Here is a 23123-nt window from a genome sequence, read left to right as displayed (position 1 = left end):
ACCATATATTTTGTCTTGCCTTCATTGATGTGCAGCCCAAGATCTCACCCTAATTGCCGCCTGCTCGATCTGGATGAAGGCAGTTTATACGTCTCGGGTGGTTCTTCCCATGATGTCGATATCGTCAGCAGGCCAGTAGTTGAGTGGACTTAAAGAGGATCGTACCTCTTGCATTGACATCAGTACCACGGATCACTTTCTCGAGGGCTGGGTTAAAGAGGACGCATGATAGGGTATTCCCTTGTCGTAGACCGTTGTTGATGTCGAATGGTCTTGAGAGTGATTCTGCTGCTTTTATCTGGCCTCGCACATTGATCAGGGTCAGCCTAGTCAGTCTTATTAATTTCGTCGGGATACCGAACTCTCATGGCCGTGTACAGTGTACAGTTTTACCCCAGGGTAAAACTGGGGATAATATGCTTCACATTATATTTTATACTATTACCAATAACTATTAACTCTGGGATAAACTTAAGGGGGGTTTTACTCAATTTCCCCCAAAATATGGTAATATACTATTATCAACTTAATTTGAACGAATATCGATATGGAGAGTATTTTGAGGCTTGGGCACCATATGGAAGCAGCTTCATGATTTTTTTCAGATTTTTCGGTTGGGTAGTTTCAGAGAACCGCGATCTCCACCTTTTTAACAAATGTCAAAACTAAGACCGGTTTCGAAAAGTACTAACCGAGATCTTACATTTGATACCCTACATGGCTATATATTTTCACATTCCCCTTTTACGGGGGAGATTGCGGAAAAAATAAAAATTGCCGAAAGGGGGGGGGCGGTTAAAGGGTTGTGTGTAGTATCTAACGGTTATTTGGATCAGCCTCGGTTAAATATTTGTTGCTTTCTTAAAATTTACGATTACATAATACCTTTTTTTGTCAGTTCAACATTTCTTATTAGAAAAGATTGCTAATACCTGAGTGATGACCATGGATATTTGTTATGGGGTAAAGAAAGTCACATGACCGGCATAAATGTGTATATATATTTTACTCAAAGGTGTATACCTACAAGCTTCCATGCGCATGACTATGATTATCACATATCTTACTAATGTTATCAAACAAAAGCACGTGTAAAACATGTTTACAAACTGAGAGATGTCATATAAGGACACCTGTTGCTTCACACGATTCTCTCCAAAAATGACTTTGTCTCCACAATTTTTGGTCCTGCGTACTTTATATTATATAATTGATAACATCATCAAGAAATTTTCTCAATGGACGAAACATACAAAGAAGTGTGCAGTGAAAAATGATAAAGTGAATTCAGATTGGTTTCCTTCCATTGTTAAAATATATGTAAATTAACCAATTTGGAAAGCATCGTTGATGAAGGACTACATACTATCGTGCTATATCCTGAATAGGGTGCTCTGCAAATACTTAGGCAAAAATAAAAGTGGATCCAGAAATTTTGCAAATTTTCAAGCAAAATTCATTTGGGACTAATTCATAACTAGGTAAGCGGTTTTCGTTATTCTAAAATTGTGGTCGCTGGAAACTCAAGAAGAGGATTCAATAGGTGCTATTTTCGTGCGTTGAATTTTCACGAAATCTTCTGATAGGTTATCTCACCCAGAAGCTAGTTTTTATGCAAAAGAAAGTTGATTACATTTACTTCTTTGTCCGATGCTCACGATAGGGAGGTAACATGCAGGCGCTTTATTGTGTCTAGTTTCATATCGTCCTTTTTCCAGTAATTTCTCTAGCATCACATTTTGAGAGTGACTGCAATAATGTTTGGTTTATCTAAATAAATGTAAAATGGCGTCTTTGAAGCTACAAATCTCATTTAGATAAATTCCCACCATTTTCTTATTTATTTAAAAGCAATGAACAGATTATAATAATTCATTTCAATTCCAATTACATATTGCCCTTAGTGGGAGGGAACTCGCATTTCTTTTTTCTAGCAAAAAGGAAAATGGGGAGAGTGTGACGAATGAAACTACATTTCATCTTTGTACGTATACCTCAGGCAATATATATGGACATTGAGTCACTCACTATCAAGCCCGCAATCCACGTTCAGTTACGCCTGAAGAGTCCCCATTTGATCGGCGCGCGTAACGTGTATGGCATGCAGTTGATCTTCACTTTCGACTGTTCAGGCGGTCAGTGATCGAATGAAAAATGATTCGGCCAACCGTTGTTTGTTTGGGTTGTGGTTGAGGATTTCATGTTTTTGTTAATATCGGTTCAATGTCTGTCACAGGGTTCCTTATACATGCAAAAGTTTTATCTCCCGAATATAACCACGTTGGGTATCAAATGAAAGGTCTCCATGAGTAATTTTCGAAGCCAGTCTTCATTTTGACACTTGTTGAAATGCGGGGGTCGAAAGTGATGATTTCGTTAACGGATCCATTCTCTGAAACTATGCGGATAGCTCAGTGGTTAGAGCACAAGAATGTCGTACGGAAGGGCACGGTTCAAAACTCACTGGTGGCAGGGCAATTTGTATTGTGACTTGACGTCGGATACCATCGACTCAGCTGTGAATGAGTACCTGAGTCAAATCAGGATATTATAATAATCTCGGGCGAGCGTAATGCTGACAACATTGCCTCCTATAGGGCACTGTAATCCTGTAGTATACTGTTACGGTTTTGAATGAAGGGCTCTAACACGCTTGAAGGCCCTTATCCAAGCTGTTGCGCCAATAATTATTATTATTATTCTCCCAAATTACCCAACCGGAAAATCTGAGAAAAATCATACCTCTATACGGTGTTCAGGCTTTAAAATACTATACTATACCGATATTTACTCAAATTAAGTTAATAGCAGTATATAAATATGTTTTTGGAAAAATTGACTAGAAACCCTATTAAGTTTATTCTAGAGTTACAAAAAATTGTAGTAATATAGACTATAGTATGAAGCATGATATTCTCATTGATCAAAATCGTATTGTTATTAAAAAATGTCAGGAGATGGCGACTTTACGGTTTCTTACCAGGGCAGAGGCAAATCGTCAGACGCTGCCTCACCACTGCCCTGGGACCAGCGTGACCGAAGCAGCTGGCAGTTGGTAAGTGCTCCTTTATATAATTCGCAGAACACAACATGACTACGAATTATATTGAGCGTGATTCCGCCTTATTGACCAGAGCTTGGCTGAAAATATATTTTTTTTGAGAATTGTGGGGTCCTAAGTCCGCATCAACTTAATGCCGAACGGTAAGGTAATGGTAAGAAACCGTTAAGCCGTCATCGGCTGACATTTTTCAAAGTTTGGTTGCTAAGCCCTAAAACCAAAAACGAGGGAGTAAATTGCTCTCCAGTTGGTCCGGTCCGGCATTAAGTTGATGCCGACTTAGGACTCCACAATTCTCAAAAAAACATATTATTATTAATGAAGTTACAGTGGTTGTCTTTTCGGTGTAAATTTGCTGCAACCCAAAATACTAAACCTTTCATACCTGAACGGTCTAGCTTCCCGTTTCCCAATTTGTTTAGGCTGTGAGCGATCATTTTCTGGGCATCTTTATCACTAATGAATATTTTTGATAAATGTTCACGCAAGAAAATATCTCAAATTCTCACCTCAAGGCCTTCCACGTCCAAAGTTGAACTAATGATGTTGCAGCTTCGGCTTACCGGTACGTGGATGGTACTTTCAGTTCAACTAGAGGGCATGTGCATAGCGGCGTAACTGACAAACCGAATTGAATTTGGACGCTGGGCTTCAGCTTGGGTCAGTTGGAAAAGATACTGCGCTGGTAAAGAAAAGAGAGATTAGCATAGCCAGTCAAACAAAGTGTTCAGAGTATAAAAGGTTTATTTTAGGTCAGAGACATTGAAATCATATTGATCCGAAAGGAAGGGAGTTAAGATTGGATAGAGTCAAATTATGAAAGTAAGACTATCATTGCCAGTTCATCTGTTTTTTTTCATGGCCGGATGTGACAATCTTGGAAATATCGTCAGATTTCAGAAATTGTGGGATTCTCACCCGATAAAACACCCCCATTTTTCCCTTCTTCCTTCCTCGCGGAAAGAATGCTAATCATTATTTCGAGAGGAGGACTATACTTTAAACGACCAGGCCTTGCGCACTTCGCGCCCTCCTTGCATACTCCGCTCTGCCAAGTTCTGGATAAATTCGTCTTAATACGGACCAGTCTTCCTCCGACTTTAGTATTTTTCCGACCATGTTCTCCGGACTTAGACTAACTTTCGTCGCGGATAGTAGAACATGACAGCTCTGGGTGCGCGGGCGTCCAACCACTTTAAAGGCACCAAAGATTATCGTCCAATTTGAATCGGTGCAGTTACATCTTTCAACCAATATTCCTGAAGAGGAATTGTGTCAGGCGATAGTTAATTTCATCGTGTTGTCGCTAAATTCACTCCTCAATACGAGGAATCAAGGTTCAAGCAAAAAGAAAAGAGTTTCACCTCTGCTTTTTAAGGTTTTGTGTAAACACAAAACCTTATTAAAATCGGTTTACCGTCTGTCTGTCTGTCCGTATGTCTGTCTGTCTGTCCGTCACACGCATTTTTCTCGGAGACGGTTACAGCGATTGACACCAAATTTGGTAGAAAGGTGGGAACTGTGAATGCCCACACATACAGTGACTTACATCCTTTTACGTTGAATTTAAGGGGGGGGGGGTCCCCATACATGCAAAAGGGGGGTGTAACATTTTTTTTCATCAAATATAGTCATCCAATTAGAGGTCTCGATTAGTACTTTTCGAAGCCGGTTTTAGTTTTGACATTTCTTGGAAACGTGGGGAGTGCGGAGGGTTGAAAGTGATCATTTCTTTAAGGGGGCCATTCTCAGAAACTACCAAACCGAAAAATCTGAAAAAAATCAGGAGGCTGCCACTATATGGTGCCTTGGCTCCGAAATACCTTTCATACCGATATCTGTTCAAAGAAAGTTAATAATAGTATATTACTATAATTTTTTGTAATTGGCTGGAAACCCCCCTTAAATTCATCCTAGCGGCACGAAATTCTGCAGTGATATAGGCTATAACGTAGAGCATGATCATACCAAGTTTGATGGAAATCGCACTATTACTAATAAATTTATAATACATCGAAGTTGTTGCTTCTTTGAAAATTGAAGACTATCAATGTCAATATCACCCGAAAGTGGGCATATGCATATATTACGTGCTACGTACTAAGAAATACACAAAACCTTTCGTACCTAAAGCATCCAGCTTCCGGTTTCCCGACTTGTTTGTATTTTTTGTCACGCCCATAAAGGTCGTATAATGTGACTACCAATACTGTTGGTACATTGCAAAAAATGTTCTAGGAAGAGGAAGTTGAAGAACGCATACCTAAACCCGTATGTGACCACTCGGTCAAAAGACCAAAACATTTATTCCCACGTAATGCAAATCACATAAAGAAAGCAAAGAAAATGAAAACAATAAAAGTATTGGTACAGCAAGAACAAGGTGAGCTTCTGGAATTTCATATTAAGACAGGCCTAGAAAGGATACCGGTTGTTACGCCAATAATGATGATGAAGAACAATGACGTACGGATTCCAATGAAAATTGACCGAATTTAAACTTTTTTTCAGTTTTCATGTCGTGAATGCAATTATAGCTTAAAACACTGGTTGAAAGATATTGAATCACATCGGACACAAGCGGCTGTTCTATGCCGAAGGTGGCGTTTTGTAGCAAACTAAAGCACAACATGTTAAAAGATACTTCCTTTTCACGCACCAGGCAATAAATACCAATCTACTCATCCTACTCCTCAAGACCCAAGATAACTGATTCCATCCATTTTGACGGTTGCATGTATACCGCGAATTTTAAAGTTCTTATTGATCCAGCTATAAACATAGTGCTTTCTATCAAATCCGAACAGGTTGTATAATGTTTACCTTTTCAAGATCACGGGGTTGAATACCAAAAGTCTAAACTCTCTTTCACAAACACAGGCTGTTTTTTCAGTTATTTTAAAAGACGACGAGACGAGGACTATGAAAGTCCGCTACGCATAATATTTTGCGCATGTTCCAAGAGCCAACCTGTTTGTTCATACATGTTGCGAAAACTTCCTCCATTGTTGTGACACTTTTGAACGGACTTCCCTGTGAATTGCAAGTGACGTCGCGTTGCTTTCGAACTACCAGATTCCGGAATGAACTGTTCCACCTTATGTCCAACTTAGCCGGCTATTTTACACTTATAATGTTATGGTGGACTGTAAAATCGTTACATAGTTTCTGCGATCTTACGAAAATTTTCCAGTGATTTCGTCATTCAGCCACCGTAATATTGCCAAGCATTGATTTCGTTTCAGCTTATGTTGAAAAGTATTGAAATGTACCTATTTAACTATAAGAAACAAGTCGGGAAACCGGGAGCTGCATGCTTCAGGTATAAAAGGTTTTGGTTTTCCCCACGTGAGGCGCGATGTGTACCCAGTTAAAAACTCAATTGTCTTCTATCTTTTAAAGATACATTTACACAAATAATTTGAGCTGGAAAGCATTGTATTGATAATCGTCAACCTCATACGTTTCACACTAGGATTTCAATATTATTACAATAAGAAATGTGAAGAAATTAACCTACAACAGATACAACAAGTCGGAATACCGAAAGCTCGCGCTTCGGGTATCTTATGAAGAAACTTCAACGCACATTTTTCTACCCGTATATAGCTACAAATCCAACATATTCCTTCATATTTTTCCAAACTACAAGACGTACGAACATATTACAGCCATAGATATTATCATCATCATCATCATCATCAACGGCGCAACAACCGGTATCCGGTCTAGGCCTGCCTTAATAAGGAACTCCAGACATCCCTGTTTTGCGATGAGGTCCACCAATTCGATATCCCTAAAAGCTGTCTGGCGTCCTGGCCCACGCCATCGCTCCATCTTAGGCAGGGTCTGCCTCGTCTTCTTTTCCTACCATAGATATTGCCCTTATAGACTTTCCGGGTGGGATCATCTTCATCCATACGGATTAAGTGACCCGCCCACCGTAACCTATTGAGCCGGATTTTATCCACAACTTGACGTTCGTAGTATCGCTCATAGATTTCGTCGTTATGTGGGCTACGGAATCGTCCATCCTCATGTAGGGGGCCAAAAATTCTTCGGAGGATTCTTCTCTCGAACGCGGCCAAGAGTTCGCAATTTTTCTTGCTAAGAACCCAAGTTTCCGAGGAATACATGAGGACTGGCAAGATCATAGTCTTGTACAGTAAGAGCTTTGACCCTATGGTGAGACGTTTCGTTCCGAATACTGTACATATATATGCACGTATATAAATTGATCGTACCCATATTTCCGATTTACTTTGTGCACAAAAGCATTCATATGTACATATATAGTAAAAATGTTAAATACCGCTGGTTTAATGTACAAATATCTCTATCTGAATTAGATACTGCCCGCAAACTCATTAGCACGCATATACTATATACTTACATACACACATCTGTGTTTGGAGTAATTGATATTCATATACAACTGACTAAAAAACTAAAACAAAATAATTCTTTGCGACCCCATTCATAAGAACTCATTTCGATGTGGTGTTGATGAATTGATATGTGATGATGACGTCATACAAGTTGAAGAGTGCACGAAATTGACAAAAAATGGCAAAATTTCACACCCTATAACTTTGTTAGTAATAGTTTGATTTTCTTCAAACTTGGCCAACTTGTGCATTATGTTCTGCATTACATCCATGCCAAATTCTATAATTCTGGGATGAATATAAGGAGGGTTGCGGAGTAAATTTTTAAAATGTGAAAATGTACTATTATTAACTTTATTTGTGCAGATATCGGAACTGGATGTATTTTGAGGCCTAGATTTCGTAGAGATGCACGACTGTGACTTTTTTCAGATTTTTCGGTTGGAAAGGTTCTGAGAACGAGACCTGTTACAATTTTTGGGGGTCATATTTTGAACCCTCACTCCCCTATGTTTCACCCAATATCAAATATGGAACCAGTTTCGAAAAGTACTAATTGCGCCCTTTAATTTGATACCCCACATGGACACATTTTATGAAAAAAAATTTGCACCCTCCATTCGCATGTATGGCGATCAATTCATGATCGCATCTATCCAAAATAAACTGCGAAAAGCAGAGGAGAGGAGAAAAACGCGGTCACGTGCGCCGAGTATAGAAGAAACCTTATGGTGGTTCCGCGGGGCAGGGAGGAAGTCGGGGGTGGTTTTAGTGGGTAAAAATCCCACATGCTGGTGTGTCCAGACTAGTGTCTTTTCAAAATTCCCACCTCCTCAGACGGACAGACAGACATCGACTCGATTCTAATAAGGTTTTGTTTCACACAAAATCTTAAAAATGGGCTGGGGGGAAGTATTATAGATTCTTCATGAATGAAATTTTAGTATTCTACTCGAATGTCAATTCTTCTCGTTAATTTTGATGTCAGTATCTTATTTGTGTGGCTGAAGATGCAGTAAATTCACATGAAATTGATAAGTTTTAGCTGCTAAAACTTTGACACTAATAGCCGGATTTCCATGAAACTTGGTATACGTATGCTCGATACTGCCTTCTATCTCATTCTACTCCTAGAATTAGCATTTCAGTCAATTTTTAAAAGTAATATACTATTAATAAGTTTATTTGAGCAGATGAATGACTGAATGAGACATATTTTAAGGTCTAGATTTCATTAAAGCGCACCACCCTGATTTTTTTCAGATTTTTCGGTTGGGTAGTTTCCGAAAATGAGTCCTGTCTCACTTTAAGTGTACCATGATGACTATATTCAGCGAAAAAAATTGTACATCCCCCTTTGCATGTGTGGGGAGTCCCCTTTAAAATCTACGTAAATTTATGTTACTGACTGTATCATGCCTCAAATACGGTGATAATTTCGACAGATTTGGTCTTAAAAGCGAACAAAGGGTCTTTATGGAGAACGGGAGCTTTATTATCATCGATCCTCCGGCAAATCTCCGCCAGTTCCTCTTGAGTTACCGCAAGTATGATGAAGTCTTGCAAAGCTTGTTTATACATACTTTTTGCGCTCTTCTTTATGTAGAAGGATGCGGACCGTCACTATATCGAGAACGAGATTGGGATAGGTCAATTGTGAGTCTCTGTCTGTTTGTATGCCATCGTTGTATGACATCGTTGTACGCAAAACTTATGGCGGGAAAGCTGCTCATACATGTGAAAGGAGGTTCTAATTTTTTTTCACAGAGTATAGCCATGTGAGATATTAAATGAAACGTTTTGGTTGGCATTATCGAAGCGAGTCTTCGTTTCAACATCAGTGGCAAAGGGAGTATTGCGGGGGTTAAACAATGGTCACTTATTTCCAGACCTCATTCACATATAATATCTAAACCTTAAAATCCCCATATATGTATATTCAAATAAAGTTAATAATGGCTTGCCCCCGACGATACGGCGCAGACAACTATTCCCAAAGCCGTGAAGCTTCTGAGTGGCAAGGGTGTTCACTTTCCATGCGCTACTTCCATTTAACAACACAAAAATAGATTTTAGACAAGACAACAAAAGTAGATCAAGGGGTGTTAATTCATCCAGCGAAATCGACCGACAGACCGTCATCTACAGAAACTTCCCAGATATACAAATGATCGACGCCTTCGATGCTCTGCATTAATACTTGGTTGTGTTGGCGTTTATCTCTATTTCAACCCTACTCGCATTTCTTTCAAAATCCAGAGCCATTTGACTTCGGACCACGACAGAGTGGGATTGCAAACACATGCCATTAGTCGTAGTCGAAGTGTTTGAGGAAAGATCACCGAGAACAAGAAGAAATAATATTAGCGACACAATGCAACTCTGGCGGACTCCGCTTTGGATCTCACTTTCGTCTGATATTTTACCTTGGTGTAACACATCCCATTTTGCGTCATCATACGTCGCTCTGATAATAGCTATTAGTTTTCGTCGGCCCCCCAGATACACTCCCTGTTTACGCTGGTACAGGGAGCCCGCAGATACCCACTTCTCCAATCAATCAATCAAAAATCACACTCAAAACAGGTGCCCTTCTTTGGAATCTTAACGATCATTCCTTTCTTACACTCTCTGGATCATATAAGTGGTTGACATTGAACTTGGGTTGCGGCTGTTCAACCCTGCTGCAAGTAGCGGATGCAACACAGAAGCGAATGTAAGCGACCATTGGATGGTGGTTTCGTGGTCAATATCAGCGCCTTGCCTGTTATGCACATCCAGAAGACAACTCCCAAATCTACAACTGATCGTAAAGTGGTCAATCTGATTACTCATGTGGTGTCTATCAGTTGGGATCTAACTAACCTAACTTTATTACAAACACTGTACTAGAACAATGTGTCACAAATGACGAGGCAGTGGAAATTTCAACAATCCACAAATCTACCATCATTATTGTAACGGTCGTCAAGAGGCGTTTGCGGATTACATATCGGAGCAAGTTTTTATCAAACCTCGCCCATCACGGTCCGAATATCTCCTTTAACAAAACTCTCCTGACGTTCGCGTAATTGCTAGTAGAAAGCATCGTTCTCTACTGTATCAAAAATCTCCGTTGGTGCATCGCACTGTGCCAAGAGTAGAGCCATCCATCAGTCCGCTCATTCCCCTCTCTGTTCCAATGACCGGGAACTTAATGAGAGGTGACTTTGAGCTTGCCACCCAGACTGTTCAGCGTGTTTCTGCACTGCCGCTGCCGCCATTGAGTACCAAGCCTTAATGGCCGCTTGGCTGTCGCTCAGGATGACTATGATGGCTGGAACATGATCTGAGCCGCAAGATCATGTCCCAGCCATTAACAGGCTTCCAGTGTCGCCTGACTCCATAGACCATCTATGACCCGTTAGTGAAGAAAAATGTTCCTCATGAAGTTCAACTTGCGTGTGGCGTAGTCCATGCTGAATGTCCAAAGTTTAGAAGGTACTTCGCCTAGGATGTTACTACTGTCCAACATTCGGACTCACATAATCTACCGGCACTGCACGCTACAGCGTATTTAATGTGGAGGTCCAAGAGTAGGAGGTATAGGAGTACATTGAGGGCATCTACCAGGTAGGAGTGCAAAGCCCTGGTACCACTTGCACACGCAGTTGTACTTTTTACTCAGCGCCACCACACAATAGAACCGTACGTTAGGATGGGACGAACTATGGCTATGTACATCCAAAGAGCCATCCTCGGCCGGAGATGCTGTTTCTTTGCAAAAGTTCAGTTCTATATTCAATTTCTAATTTATCTTAGGATCCAGAATTATACACATATACTTTACATTGGAGAACCAGTCTTGATTTATTTAGTCCCGGGGGGTGAAATTCCGATACCGTTGTCTTGGCGGTAAATAGTATCAGCTCCGTTTTAGCTGGATTTATGTTGAGTCTGCATTTTGAGGCCCCCAGGCACGCTTTTCCCAATGGGCTTTCCTTGACACTAATATCACCAAGTCATCAGGATACGCAACCATTCTCACCTTGCTCTTGTTCAGTAGCGTCAATTACTGTGGACTAGAGCATCAGAGAGATGGCACCACCCTGGGGCCTACCTATACTCACGGTCAAATGGCTACCTCTCAGATTTGACTGGATTATCCTAGTTCCCGTTTTATGGGATTTGCCTTTGAGGTGGGTGGTGGTGTGCTGTGCACATTCCAGAAACCAATCAATATTTTCGATAGCCAAACTTCCCAACTGTGAGATCAGTCCCTATCGGAGGAGCTGTTGATAACGCAAATTTTTTTATCTCATTTAGTAACATTTTATGAAAAGCAGGAAATACTTTGAGCGTATTCTTAAAAGTCAACTCAATAGAGCCAAATATGGTACTAGTTTAGGAGAATTGCTTGTCCATTTAATTTGTATCCACGTATCAAACCAGGGACTTGTTGCACTCGTATAGTGCTCCACAGGACTCGAAACACTTTTTGTTAATTTTTTGTAATAAATCTAGCTTGCCATTCACGCTGAAATATGGTGGCATCCATAGTTTCTCCAAATAATTTCTGATAAATAAGGTTTTGTAACTGCATTGTTTTATTCAGCAAAAGTCAAGGAACTACCATACCAGCAGTCCGTTGCCTATTTCTTTTAATTAACTGAATTTTCTGTCTTTTTAAGGTGACCACGTTACAAAAACTAGCAATGATGGATCATTTCGGGCTCCTCAGTAAGGTAGGTAAACATTATGATTTCAAATTTGCATATTTAACTGAAAATGCCTTGCCGACATCCATCTCGTAATCACCGTCGTAAGTTTAGGTCAATTCATTTGCACTCATTAGTATGCAATCAACGATTTGCATACGCAATATTCGCTTAGAATAAGATTATGAGCTAATGATAAGGAAGAAATGCCTCACTTCATGGCGTAACAAGATGTTGAAATTCAGATCTATTATCCACTGGATGCCTGAAACGTTAGGTCTATCATCTTTTATAGAAGTTCACATTAAACTGGATGAACCTTCGTTGAATCGTCGCATAATTTCTTGTTTTCCGGGAGAATGATTTGAATATAAATTAATGTTACTTGAATGTTTTCATGTAAGTGCTTTGACCCAATCTTGTGTAAAGTACATACCACATAACTGTGTAATTTCGAAAAGTGTATGAGAATTCTATATTTGATCAGAATTCGAAAGAATGAATTCCAGAAAAATAATAGGTTTGTAATATATGTATGTAGTGATTGCCATTGCCTCAAATAAATGCTTTTTAAGTGCCTTTGCTATGTATAATACGTTCGAACGATGTTAACTGCTCCTTCTTATGAAATTTGAAACGCACAATGTGTGCGGCAAATGATTTCCGCTTGCAGTTTGAAGCTTTAGCTAGAACTTTCCAAGATGGTGGGTGCGCGCGTGCTGCAGCCAGGATCGGGATTTGATTGTAAAGCGTGCGTCATTGACTCGTCGCTTGTTTAAATGACGTTTCCACGATCAATGCGTCCACAGACGCATAAATAAGTCTCTTCCTGTTCTATATCATAAAATTATCAGGTTGTTCAATAAGTTTTGCGGCTCGATAAGAAAGGACGTTGCTACTAGCCAAAATTGTTGTGTTATGTTGGTACACTCTTCATATGAAAGTATGTAAAGTTTCATTTCAATCTGTCAATTTGCTCTTTGTTTACGAGCCATTTATCGACGTATTACAGTATGTTTTTATAATGGGAAAAAATCAAATATCGTGTAGTGCTTGAATTTTTATTTTTGGAAGGTTTAAAAGCAAAGGAAATTTAGGAACGAATGTTGAAAGTGTATAAGGACTCTTCGCCTTCAATCAGTACAGAAGAAAAATGGGTTCCTGATTTTAAAAGTGGTCTTACAAGCCTGGAAGACGATCCAAAAACATCACAACACATCAAAAATCATATAAGAAATATAAGATATCTCATTAGAAAATCGTAAAGTGACTGAAAGAGATTTAGGCATCCCATTGGACAGTGTAAGCAATACTTTGATTGAAGTATTGGGTTTGGGAAAGTTGTGCGCAGAATAGGTTTCGCATTCGCTAACAATCGAGCAAAAACACATTCGAATGTGACTTTCTCAGCAACATTTAGAGCGTTTTCGAAATGACAAAGCGAATTTTGTGCATCGATTTGTCACTGTGGATGAGACTTGGATGTATCACCTGTCTATCCTGGTTCTTCGCCTCCGAAACGAGTTCATATACAGAAATCGGCCAAAAAGGTGGTGGCATCAGTTTTTTGAGATGTGAGAGGAATTTTATTTGCGGATTACTTGCAAACTGGTTAAACAATAAATTCTGAATATTATTGCAACATTTTAGATCAGTTCAAGGAAAAAAAATCGTGAAAAAAGGTCCGGTTTGCAGAAGATAAAAATTCTTTTTCATCAGGACAATGCCACGAGTTATGAGAGCATTTTGACAATGGCTAAAATCCATGAATTCAAGTTCGAATTGTTGGAGCATCCACCGCATTCACCAAATTTGGCCCCTAGTGACTTCCATCTGTTACCAGACCTAAAAAAATTCATGTGTGGAAAGCACTTTTCATCAAAAGATGAGGTAATAACAATTGTGGAAGCGTATTTTGCTGTCCTTCCAGATTCTCACCTCAGGGATGGAATTCATAAACTGGATTCTCGTTAGAAGAAGTGTATTGATGTTCACGGAGACTATACTGAATAATAAAGTATATTTCAAACCATAAAATTGTGTTTTTCTTATTGAACCGCCAAACTTATTGAACAACCTAGTACTATCAAAACTTCACGGAAGTTTTTGAAAATGGCAATCTGGTTCCATTCTTTTAAAGAAGTCAAACGTTGTGCTGTATTTTGCGATGATCTTGTGCTTCTTCGTAACCCTTTTATTATTAGTTTGTAAGCCACGTTTCATCTATCAGCTTTCTCTAATAGAAGCTTAAAGCATTTCCCCCCGCTGCACAGTGCATTGTCCAGTCGACAAGAATTAATAACCGTTTGCACAACAATCCATATTAGATCAGGGTCTTGAAGTGTGTTAGAGCACTTCATTCAAGACCGTAACGGTACACTACAGTATATTGTAGGAGGCAATGTGGTCAGCTTTGCTCTCATCATCGTCATCATCAACGGCACAACAACCGGTATCCGGTCTGGGCCTGCCTTAATAAGAAACTCCAGACATCCCTGTTTTGCGCCGAGGTCCACCAATTCGATATCTCTAAAAGCTGTCTGGCATCCTGACCTACGCCATCGCTCCACCTCAGGCAGGGTCTGCCTCGTCTTCTTTTTCTACCATAGACATTGTCCTTATAGACTAGGCTGGATCATCCTCATCCATACGGATTAAGTGACCCGCCCACCGTAACCTATTGAGCCGGATTTTATCCACAACCTGACGGTCATGGTATCGCTCATAGATATCGTCGTTATGTAGGCTACGGAATCGTCCATCCTCATGTAGGGCGCCAAAAATTCTTCGGAAGACTCTTCTCTCGAACGCGGCCAAGAGTTCGTAATTCTTCTTGCTAAGAACCTAAGTCTCCGAGGAATACGTGAGGACTGGCAAGATCATTGTCTTGTACAGTAAGAGCTTTGACCCTATGGTCACAGTTAGATATTAGACAGCTACCTCACTCCCCCTTGCCCCTCAAGGGGGGAAATCAGTGCGAGTACACACGATTTCAAATTGTTTTGCCCTTGAGCATGAGCGAGATGTACCGAAAACCCGATCAGCTGTGTTTGACATATCGCCCGGACTTGCCAATGTATTGGTGAGATTGGCAAGTTTTTGCTTATGTATAAGTGAATACGTGAAATAACTTTTTGCTATATGGGTGAGCGCGCCGTAGTACCAGAATAGCAAAAGCTCACCGATCTCTCTCTTACCAATACGATTTGACGAAGATTATGCCTTTTCCTTGTTTAGCGTCTCTGATGTGTACAGATAAGCTTCTGCAAGCACATTTGCAAGTAGGGTCATTTTTGTAAGGGTACTGCCTATAGTAGATCTACTGTGCCTATGGTGAGACGTTACGAGCGGAATAGTTGCGCTTTGCGCTCGCCAGAGATTATTACTCTGATTTGACCCAGGTACTCATTCACAGCTGAGTCGACTGGTATCCGACGTCAAATCACGATACAAATCACACTGCCACCGGCTCTCAAACCACTCAGCTATCCGGACACTACAACAAAAATTGAAAATCGAAATATAGTTTGACGAGTTTTTTACTTTTTGTTATTAATAAGGGGACTTTAGACAATTGTTGCCTTTTACCTTTCCTGTGAAACGCCTCATATTTTGAATAGAAGCCCGTCTCTGAATATGGAATATACCCGGCAGAGTATGTACTTTCAAATAGTATTTTTGAAATAAAACAGTTCTGGCACTAAATTGTCCTGTTGGCTTGTAAAGTTAGAATAATACCATTATCAAACTCATAACTTGGAAGAAGCTTTTATAAAAATCTACAAATATCCTTTTGTACTTTTTGCATATTTAAGTTGTTTCATGTATATTTTTCAATTTGCCGTGTAGTTTGTGTGCGCCTGAATGCGACTTTCGAGGTTATATTATTTGGTTGCGAAACTACCATAACAGAAAGACATCCGGTGCAAGGAGCAAGGTTAACAGAATTTGTGTTTGTGGAAAACTATGTTCGATATTGAATGTAGTTGAGTCAAGGGAGGAATTGCAAATGAAAGTCAGCAATATAAGTATGTTCGGTCCTTAAAGATCGTAATAAATTTTTTCTACGCTAGATTTTCGACTCCTACGATATGTGCAGTTGCCAATGCCTGGTGAACTTTTTAAAAGACTTCAGACTTCATTCAGTTTCGCTAGCTGAAAACACGACTGAAGAAATTTTACTGCAGATATGGCTGCAAAATCTTCATCTAGTGACCAGTAATCATCTTTACATCTTCACAAGGCATCAGCTTTATACATTGAATTAGATTTATTCGAAAGAAAGTATATATTTTTAAGGTTTGCCATTAAAAGTCTGCATAAAGACTGCTTTCCCGGCTCATAATCGTTAAATTTTAAGAAAAATGTTTTGGTATAACATCAAAATGTTGCAAATAAAATTTCCACTTGCGCAGGTTCTTTTAAAACTTTTTCAACTGAAAGCCTAGAGTATATGGGAAATTGCAAGTTTAGATGAAGCGGAAAACGGAAAAGTCAAAACCAACATGCAAATGGGGATTTAATGACAGTATCCAAAATAGCCAGTATACAATCACAATGATCCCTCAACCACCGATGAATATTTGTTTCCTATTACTATGGCGCCAGTAAATTTCGTGGATATGAGAGCAACAATCAATCAATCAATCCGTGTCCATCGTCTACCAATTACTGCTGACCAGTAAAATTCATCTTCCAAAAAGGAAATGCAAACCTGGTGAGAGTTGAGGAAAAGATGATTATGTAGAAAATTTTTGAACTCCAGCCAAGCGAAATTAGGTTACAAAAAGTGGTTGAACTCGGTGATTGGAAAAGGATAGATATCTCTGTAGAAAAACATGTATTTCGTACTCTATTTTGAGAAAAACAACAACTTTTTACATTATTTATTTATATATATATATATATATATTTTTGTTGGGGAGTTTTCAAAAAAGCAAATAAAGTTGACTGACGGTTTCGTCCAGGGCAGAGGCAACTCATCAGACGCTGCCTCAGCTCTGCCCTGGTAGCAGCGTGACCGAAAGTAACGACAGAGTAAAACAAAAACTTAAACTAACAGAGGGAAAAACACAGAAGGTGATTAAAAGAAGACAGACAGGAAAGAAGACTTAACGTGCTAAAACTTATCTAAGTCCTAAATTAATGAAAAAAGATGATAAACTAGACTAATTAAAAATACATGTATAACCTAAAGGAAAAAGAAAAAAGAGGAAAGATCACTAAAACCTCTTATGGTTAAAAGTCCTTAAAATCTAATTGGTGGACTTAGCAGGGTAAAGCCAAGTAATTAATTCCCGATCAGGAGTCGTCAGTAGACTGTTAGTGCAGATTGACGCCACAAGTTTTAAGTTGGCGACTGAGTTCCGGCAGGCTGCACTTAAAGTGCTCCTGCGCCTTGCTGTTAATTACCTCATGTACGTTTGAGAGTGGTGTGTGAGCAGGAGTCTGCTGGCTTTTTCTTAGCGGGATACCGTGGGTAGCCTGGGTATAGGAGACACCAGGGCTTACTTTTGATGATTGGTTGTTTCTTGCGCCCTTCTTAAAAACTAAGAAGGCGGAACATTTGCTGTAGTTTGCCGGATGTTCTGACGAACCACAGTTAATACAGGCGGGTTTTTCCTCCTGTGTCTTACGGCATTTGCCTGGCGCGTGTGGAGTGACGCACTTCACACACCTATAGGGCATGCTACAATTAACCGCAGCGTGGCCGATTCGATGGCAGTTCTTACACTGCATTACCTCCTTCTTGCGAACAGGCTCGAATTTGACGAGCGTGTTCAGGAGTGTCTTGACACGGGCGAGCTTTGCCGTGTTGAATCCTGGTTCTAACGTGACGAGAGGTCGAGCCATCAATTTTCTCGTAGAGAGCGTCGTCGCGTATTTTCTGACGTCTGTGGCCTCTGATAAGCCGGCCTGCGCGATGCCAGTCATCACGTCGGTTCTCGGATGGAACATGTGCAAGCCCAGGATAACCATATTGACCGGTTTTATACTCTTGGGGGTGTAAGAGAAGAAGCAATTCTCCTTTCTTGCCAGACAATCCCTGGTCTCATTGAAATCACTTAGTGAGATCACGAGCACTTTGGTCTTGGCGCCACTTTTCTTGCGGGTATATTTATCTGGGAGGGAATCGAAGTGCTCCAAGATAATGGTGGGAAGTTCTGCTTCATCCTCACATAGGATGATGGGCGGAATTCTCACCTTTTTGTTGATTGATTCGGATGCAGGATTCGTCGCAGAGGTGTTGCTGTCAGCGGTACTCTAGGCGGCGGTGTTCGCCGACGTAGACTTAGAAGTCCACGGTGCGTTGTGATCAGGATGAGGGGTAGATGGAGTAGTCCGTGCGTCCTCCATTTGCTCCATCTGCTTTCGCAGCTGCAGACTCGTAAGGCTCTGGCGTTGGATGTGCGCCATCAAGAATTGGATCTCCGATCCGGTCCGTAGCTTTCGTTGCCGGTTGTTCTTCCCTTTCCACGGTGTCTATGTCCTCCGTGGCGTCATCTTCAAGCGGCGCGGTTGTGCGCATCTTCCGCTTCACTGTCACCCAGTTCGACATCCTTGGGAAAAATAAAAAATAATATATAAAAAAAATTACCCTTCCGACTAACGTCGGCCGATAGCGTTGAGTTCCGTTGGGTACGTGGTCCACTGGTGATTGCGACTTACTGCCGACCGAAGTCGGCTTTTAGTTTTTTTAGTTACTAAGGACTCAGTTGATGTTATTTTTCCTCTTAGTCTCGAAGAGCCACGTCTGCACGTGACTGCTGCTGCGACTGAACTGATGTGTCTTGATATATATCTTGATGAAAGTAAATGTAATCGCAAACACGTAATGGGTACGAATTATATTCAAGTGAAATCCGTCATCAGTCCACACCTAAACCAGGCCGAAGTAAATATTTTTTTTTTGTTGAGGATGCTGGGAGTCTTACAAAGATTGTTCCGCTCGAAACGTCTCACCATAGGGTCAAAGCTCTTACTGTACAAGACTATGATCTTGAGTCCTCATATATTCCTCGGAAACTTGGGTTCTTAGCAAGAAAATTGCGAACTCTTGGCCGCGTTCGAGAGAAGAATCCTCTGAAGAATTTTTGGCCCCCTACATGAGGATGGACGATTCCGTAGCCTACACAATGACGAAATCTATGAGCGATACCATGACCATCCGTGGGCGGGTCACTTAATCCGTATGGATGAGGATGATCCCACCCGGAAAGTCTATAAGGGCAATATCTATGGTAGAAAAAGAAGACGAGGCAGACCCTGCCTAAGATGGAGCGATGGCGTGGGTCAGGATGCCAGACAGCTTTTAGGGATATCGAATTGGTGGACCTCGGCGCAAAACCGGGATGTCTGGAGTTCCTTATTCAGGCAGGCCTAGACCGGATACCGGTTGTTGCGCCATTGATGATGATGATGATGATGATGATGCTGGGAGTCTTGTATATATATTTGCTTATATTTTATATTACATTTTGAATCTGACATAAATTTGTCTTCAACTATAACAATTTATGAACATCATCCTCCGAAAGCATTCAAATGAGCTGCATTTTCTGTGAGGGAAAAACTACAAGCCTGTTCACCTGGGCTAATTGAAAATATGTTAAATTTATTTGCGTCATGAAAAAAAGAAAAAGAAAACGATGATGACCCTGCCTGAGATGGAATGATGGCGTAGGCCAGGACGCCATAGAGCTTTTAGGGATATCGAATTGATGGACCTCGGCGCAAAGCCGGGACGTCTGGAGTTCCTTGTTAAGGCAGGCCTAAACCGGATACCGGTTGTTGGGCCGTTGATGATGATGATGAAACATTGATTCTTAAAATTAACTCCAGATGACAAAACCAATGCAAACAGACAACACAAACTCGATCGTTCAAATTTTTGACCACATTTGCCATACATTCGATGTAGTGTGCGTCGCTTAGATATTTTCCTGGCTGTAGTTCCATGTTGCCAAGTTTTCTTTTGAGTGATTGCTGCACAAAAGCTTAGTCATTGGGCCTATTGGAGAACATTCGCCTTCTAGACAGCTATTATTATTTTAATCCCCTGATCTGTCTATGATTTGCATTGAGATGGCCTAGTAGTTTCCATTAGTATAGTGCTCCCTAACATACCAAATGACTCTTTTGCTAAAGTAGCACTCCCGTATGCGAACTTTGCTATAGGACTCTAGGCGTTTTCTTAGGAAAGGGTTGCATTCTTAACGTCCATTTTAACGTATGATTTAGAAAGGAAATATACGCTTTAATATTTATTGTTCGTCAAAGATGTTTGGGCTGTATGCTTTGAAGATTAGCGCTAGAACCCTTAGTGATTCCTCAATTGTCTCGCTGGTGGGAACATAAACTATTAGTGATATGAATTTTTCTTCCTATGATCCATGGCATTTTGAAAGGACTATTCTCTATACCCCCATAAAACTCTGTGAAAAATTCGTTGTCTGGCCCAGGCGCCAGGTTCATTATTCCGACGTGGTTCACTGCCTAGAAAAGTATAATAGTTATTGGACTTGGCTATTTAATCTAAGGACTTATCACGACGATACCTTCCTAAATTTCAATATAAAGCCTACTTTTTGAGATCTTCATATGCGGCCGACATCTTCACCTTAGTTGCATGGGAATATTGTAGACGGTGATAACCTCTAATCGCATTTTCTTTCTGTTTTTCTTGGGAACGCTTTTTTATATTTCCCCGCAGGGCTCTATGTTTTCTCTTGCAAGTGCATGCTTCGTAGGCGCTAGGGACTTTTGATATTCGTGAACACCTTTTGCCACCATTTTTACCTCTTCTATTTTTTGGGAGTAAAGCCCTTTCGGCAAGAACTTCTTCAACTGTGGCTATGCAACAACGATGTTCAAAGGAGGTTCTTTCGTTCTTGACTATAAGATACAGAGATCGTCTGCGATCTTTAAAGGGTCGCTCACTATACGGGAATGACGACCCCTAGAAGTGCGAGTAAGTAGTTCTGACAGTAGACGTGCGTCCTAGGTAATAGCCGTGAGAAAGCCTTTCGATGAAGAACGAACCGCGAATGACACTGGAAATCCTCGAAGCCTTGAAGGCAGCTCTCTGCCGACGTCGATGGGGTGGTGTACATCTATTTCTGTTAAGGTGGTAGTTGTGGCTTGTATTCGGAGCCACCCCCTTGCAACTCTGGTCGGGTAAACTGCATTGATCCGTTATTAGTATACCAAACCGAACGATGATGTCCGTAATTTCAGAAATCACCTAAGCGTAAGTAAGGCCTCAGGGAAGTGGGTAGGGCCTGACTATTGCGACCTAAGGAGAATAAAAATTAAAAAACCTCAAAAAATCGAGGAAATAATAGTGAAGGAGGAAAAGTTGATTGCCTTTGGGCGCAACAAGAAAATGCAGCGTCAAGCGAAAGAGATCGAGAGCTGAAACATTCGACGAGACAGTGGGACGCCCGAATAAAGAGGAAACTTTCCAACGTGATGAGTCAGCCTGCCCGGGGACAACAACTCCAGTACCCTGCAATGTTTCTGTTCCAAAAAAAAACAGGTGGATTCGGATACAAGCCGAGTAGAAACCTAGCCCATTGTCGTTGCTAGAGCTGAAGAAGAAAGGCTCATCCGAAAATGTGCGACAGTGGTGAAGCGCATGCGGTCTGCAACAAACGAATTAACATGCACCGGGGTACAACCGCTGAAGGTTTGGTTGCTGCGGATGGAAAAGCTGATCAAGTGCTAATCAGCGGGTAGTACCGAAATATTCAACTTGTGGACTGAAGTCCTCTGACGGATATGTGTAGTTTGTGGGTAATAAAACAGATACTTTCTTAGGGTGGCTTAAAAAAATCTTCATTTATTTTTTTGCTTTTACCCCTATTAAGGCGAGACAACGTATAAGTAATAACTCGAAAAATTGGAATCGCCTTGAAGCCCATGACAAGATTCTTAAAAAATGTGGCTTACAATTCTTTGTCCCCGCATTTTTTCCGTGCGATTATAGTTTGTAATGTCACACACAAGTCATTTTGTTTTTTCCAGAAAGTTGATGTTAAATTTTACGCGTTAAATTACGGGCAATAATTCTTGAATTGCTCCTGTAGGGTTTATCGTTCGAGCAGTTTAAGATCCGGTAGAGTGTATCAGGTTCTCTTGCCGAAGCCAGTGCCACTTTTCAATACTATCTAAAGGCTTTATCCCTAGTCTTGTGGTAATGGGCTTTTACCAGGAAGTAATGTCAATTTTTAGCTGTAATATGATAACATAACGTCACTACCGTCATCAGAGTTACCTAGTAGGTTTCACATGCGCAGGGCCGTAAAGAAAAAATTAGGAACCCGTGGTGGAAATTATACGGGCCGCCTTATTATTCTTTTTAAGGTTTTGTGTAAACACAAAACCTTGTTAAAATCGGTTTACTGGCTGTCTGTCTGTCCGTCACACGCATTTTTCTCGAAGATGGTTATAGCGATTGCGACCAAATTTGGTAGGAGCGAACTGTAACGCTCACTCATATAGTGAGTCTCATCCTTTCACCTCGAATTTAAGGGGGGGTCCCCATATATGCAAAAGAAGGGTGTACATTTTTTTTTCATCAAATATAGTCGTGAATTGATACCCCATCAAATTAAAGGTCTCGGTTAGTAGTTCGAAGCCCGCCTTAGTTTTGATATTTGTTGGAAAGGTGGGGAGTGCGGGTAGATCCATTACCAGAAACTACGCAACCCAAAAATCTGAAAAAAATCTAGCTCCAAAATACCCTCCAAACCGATACCTGTTCAAATAAAGTTAATAATAGTACATTACTATAATTTTTAGTAATTGGCAGGGAAACCCTCCTTCCAACCATTCCTAGAATCATAGAGCAATATAGGCTACAGCATAGACCATGATCCTACGAAATTTGATGAAAATCGCACTATAACTAACAAAGTTATAATAGGTCAAAACTGTCGCTTTTGTGCAAATCCAAGACATTGAATGTCAATATCA

General features: G+C 40.5%; 1 protein-coding gene across 2 annotated transcripts in view; it reads left to right on the top strand.

Annotated features, from left to right (window-relative positions):
* Positions 1 to 1232: 1232 nt before the first annotated feature.
* LOC119655737 (cyclic nucleotide-gated cation channel beta-3) overlaps positions 1233 to 23123 on the top strand; it is a 57964-nt gene continuing 36073 nt past the window's right edge. For both annotated transcript variants that reach the window (XM_038061789.1, XM_038061788.1), the window contains exons 1-2: positions 1233 to 1481; positions 12120 to 12173. In XM_038061789.1, coding sequence (XP_037917717.1) covers positions 12144 to 12173 — 30 coding nt within the window. In that variant the 5' untranslated portion in view covers positions 1233 to 1481; positions 12120 to 12143. The remainder of the gene's footprint in view (positions 1482 to 12119; positions 12174 to 23123) is intronic.

The sequence above is a fragment of the Hermetia illucens genome, chromosome 4, assembly GCF_905115235.1.
Source record: "Hermetia illucens chromosome 4, iHerIll2.2.curated.20191125, whole genome shotgun sequence".
In the NCBI taxonomy this organism is placed as follows: Eukaryota; Metazoa; Arthropoda; class Insecta; order Diptera; family Stratiomyidae; genus Hermetia; species Hermetia illucens.
Note: the sequence above shows the minus strand (reverse complement) of the source record. Positions and strands in the feature narration are given on the sequence as shown.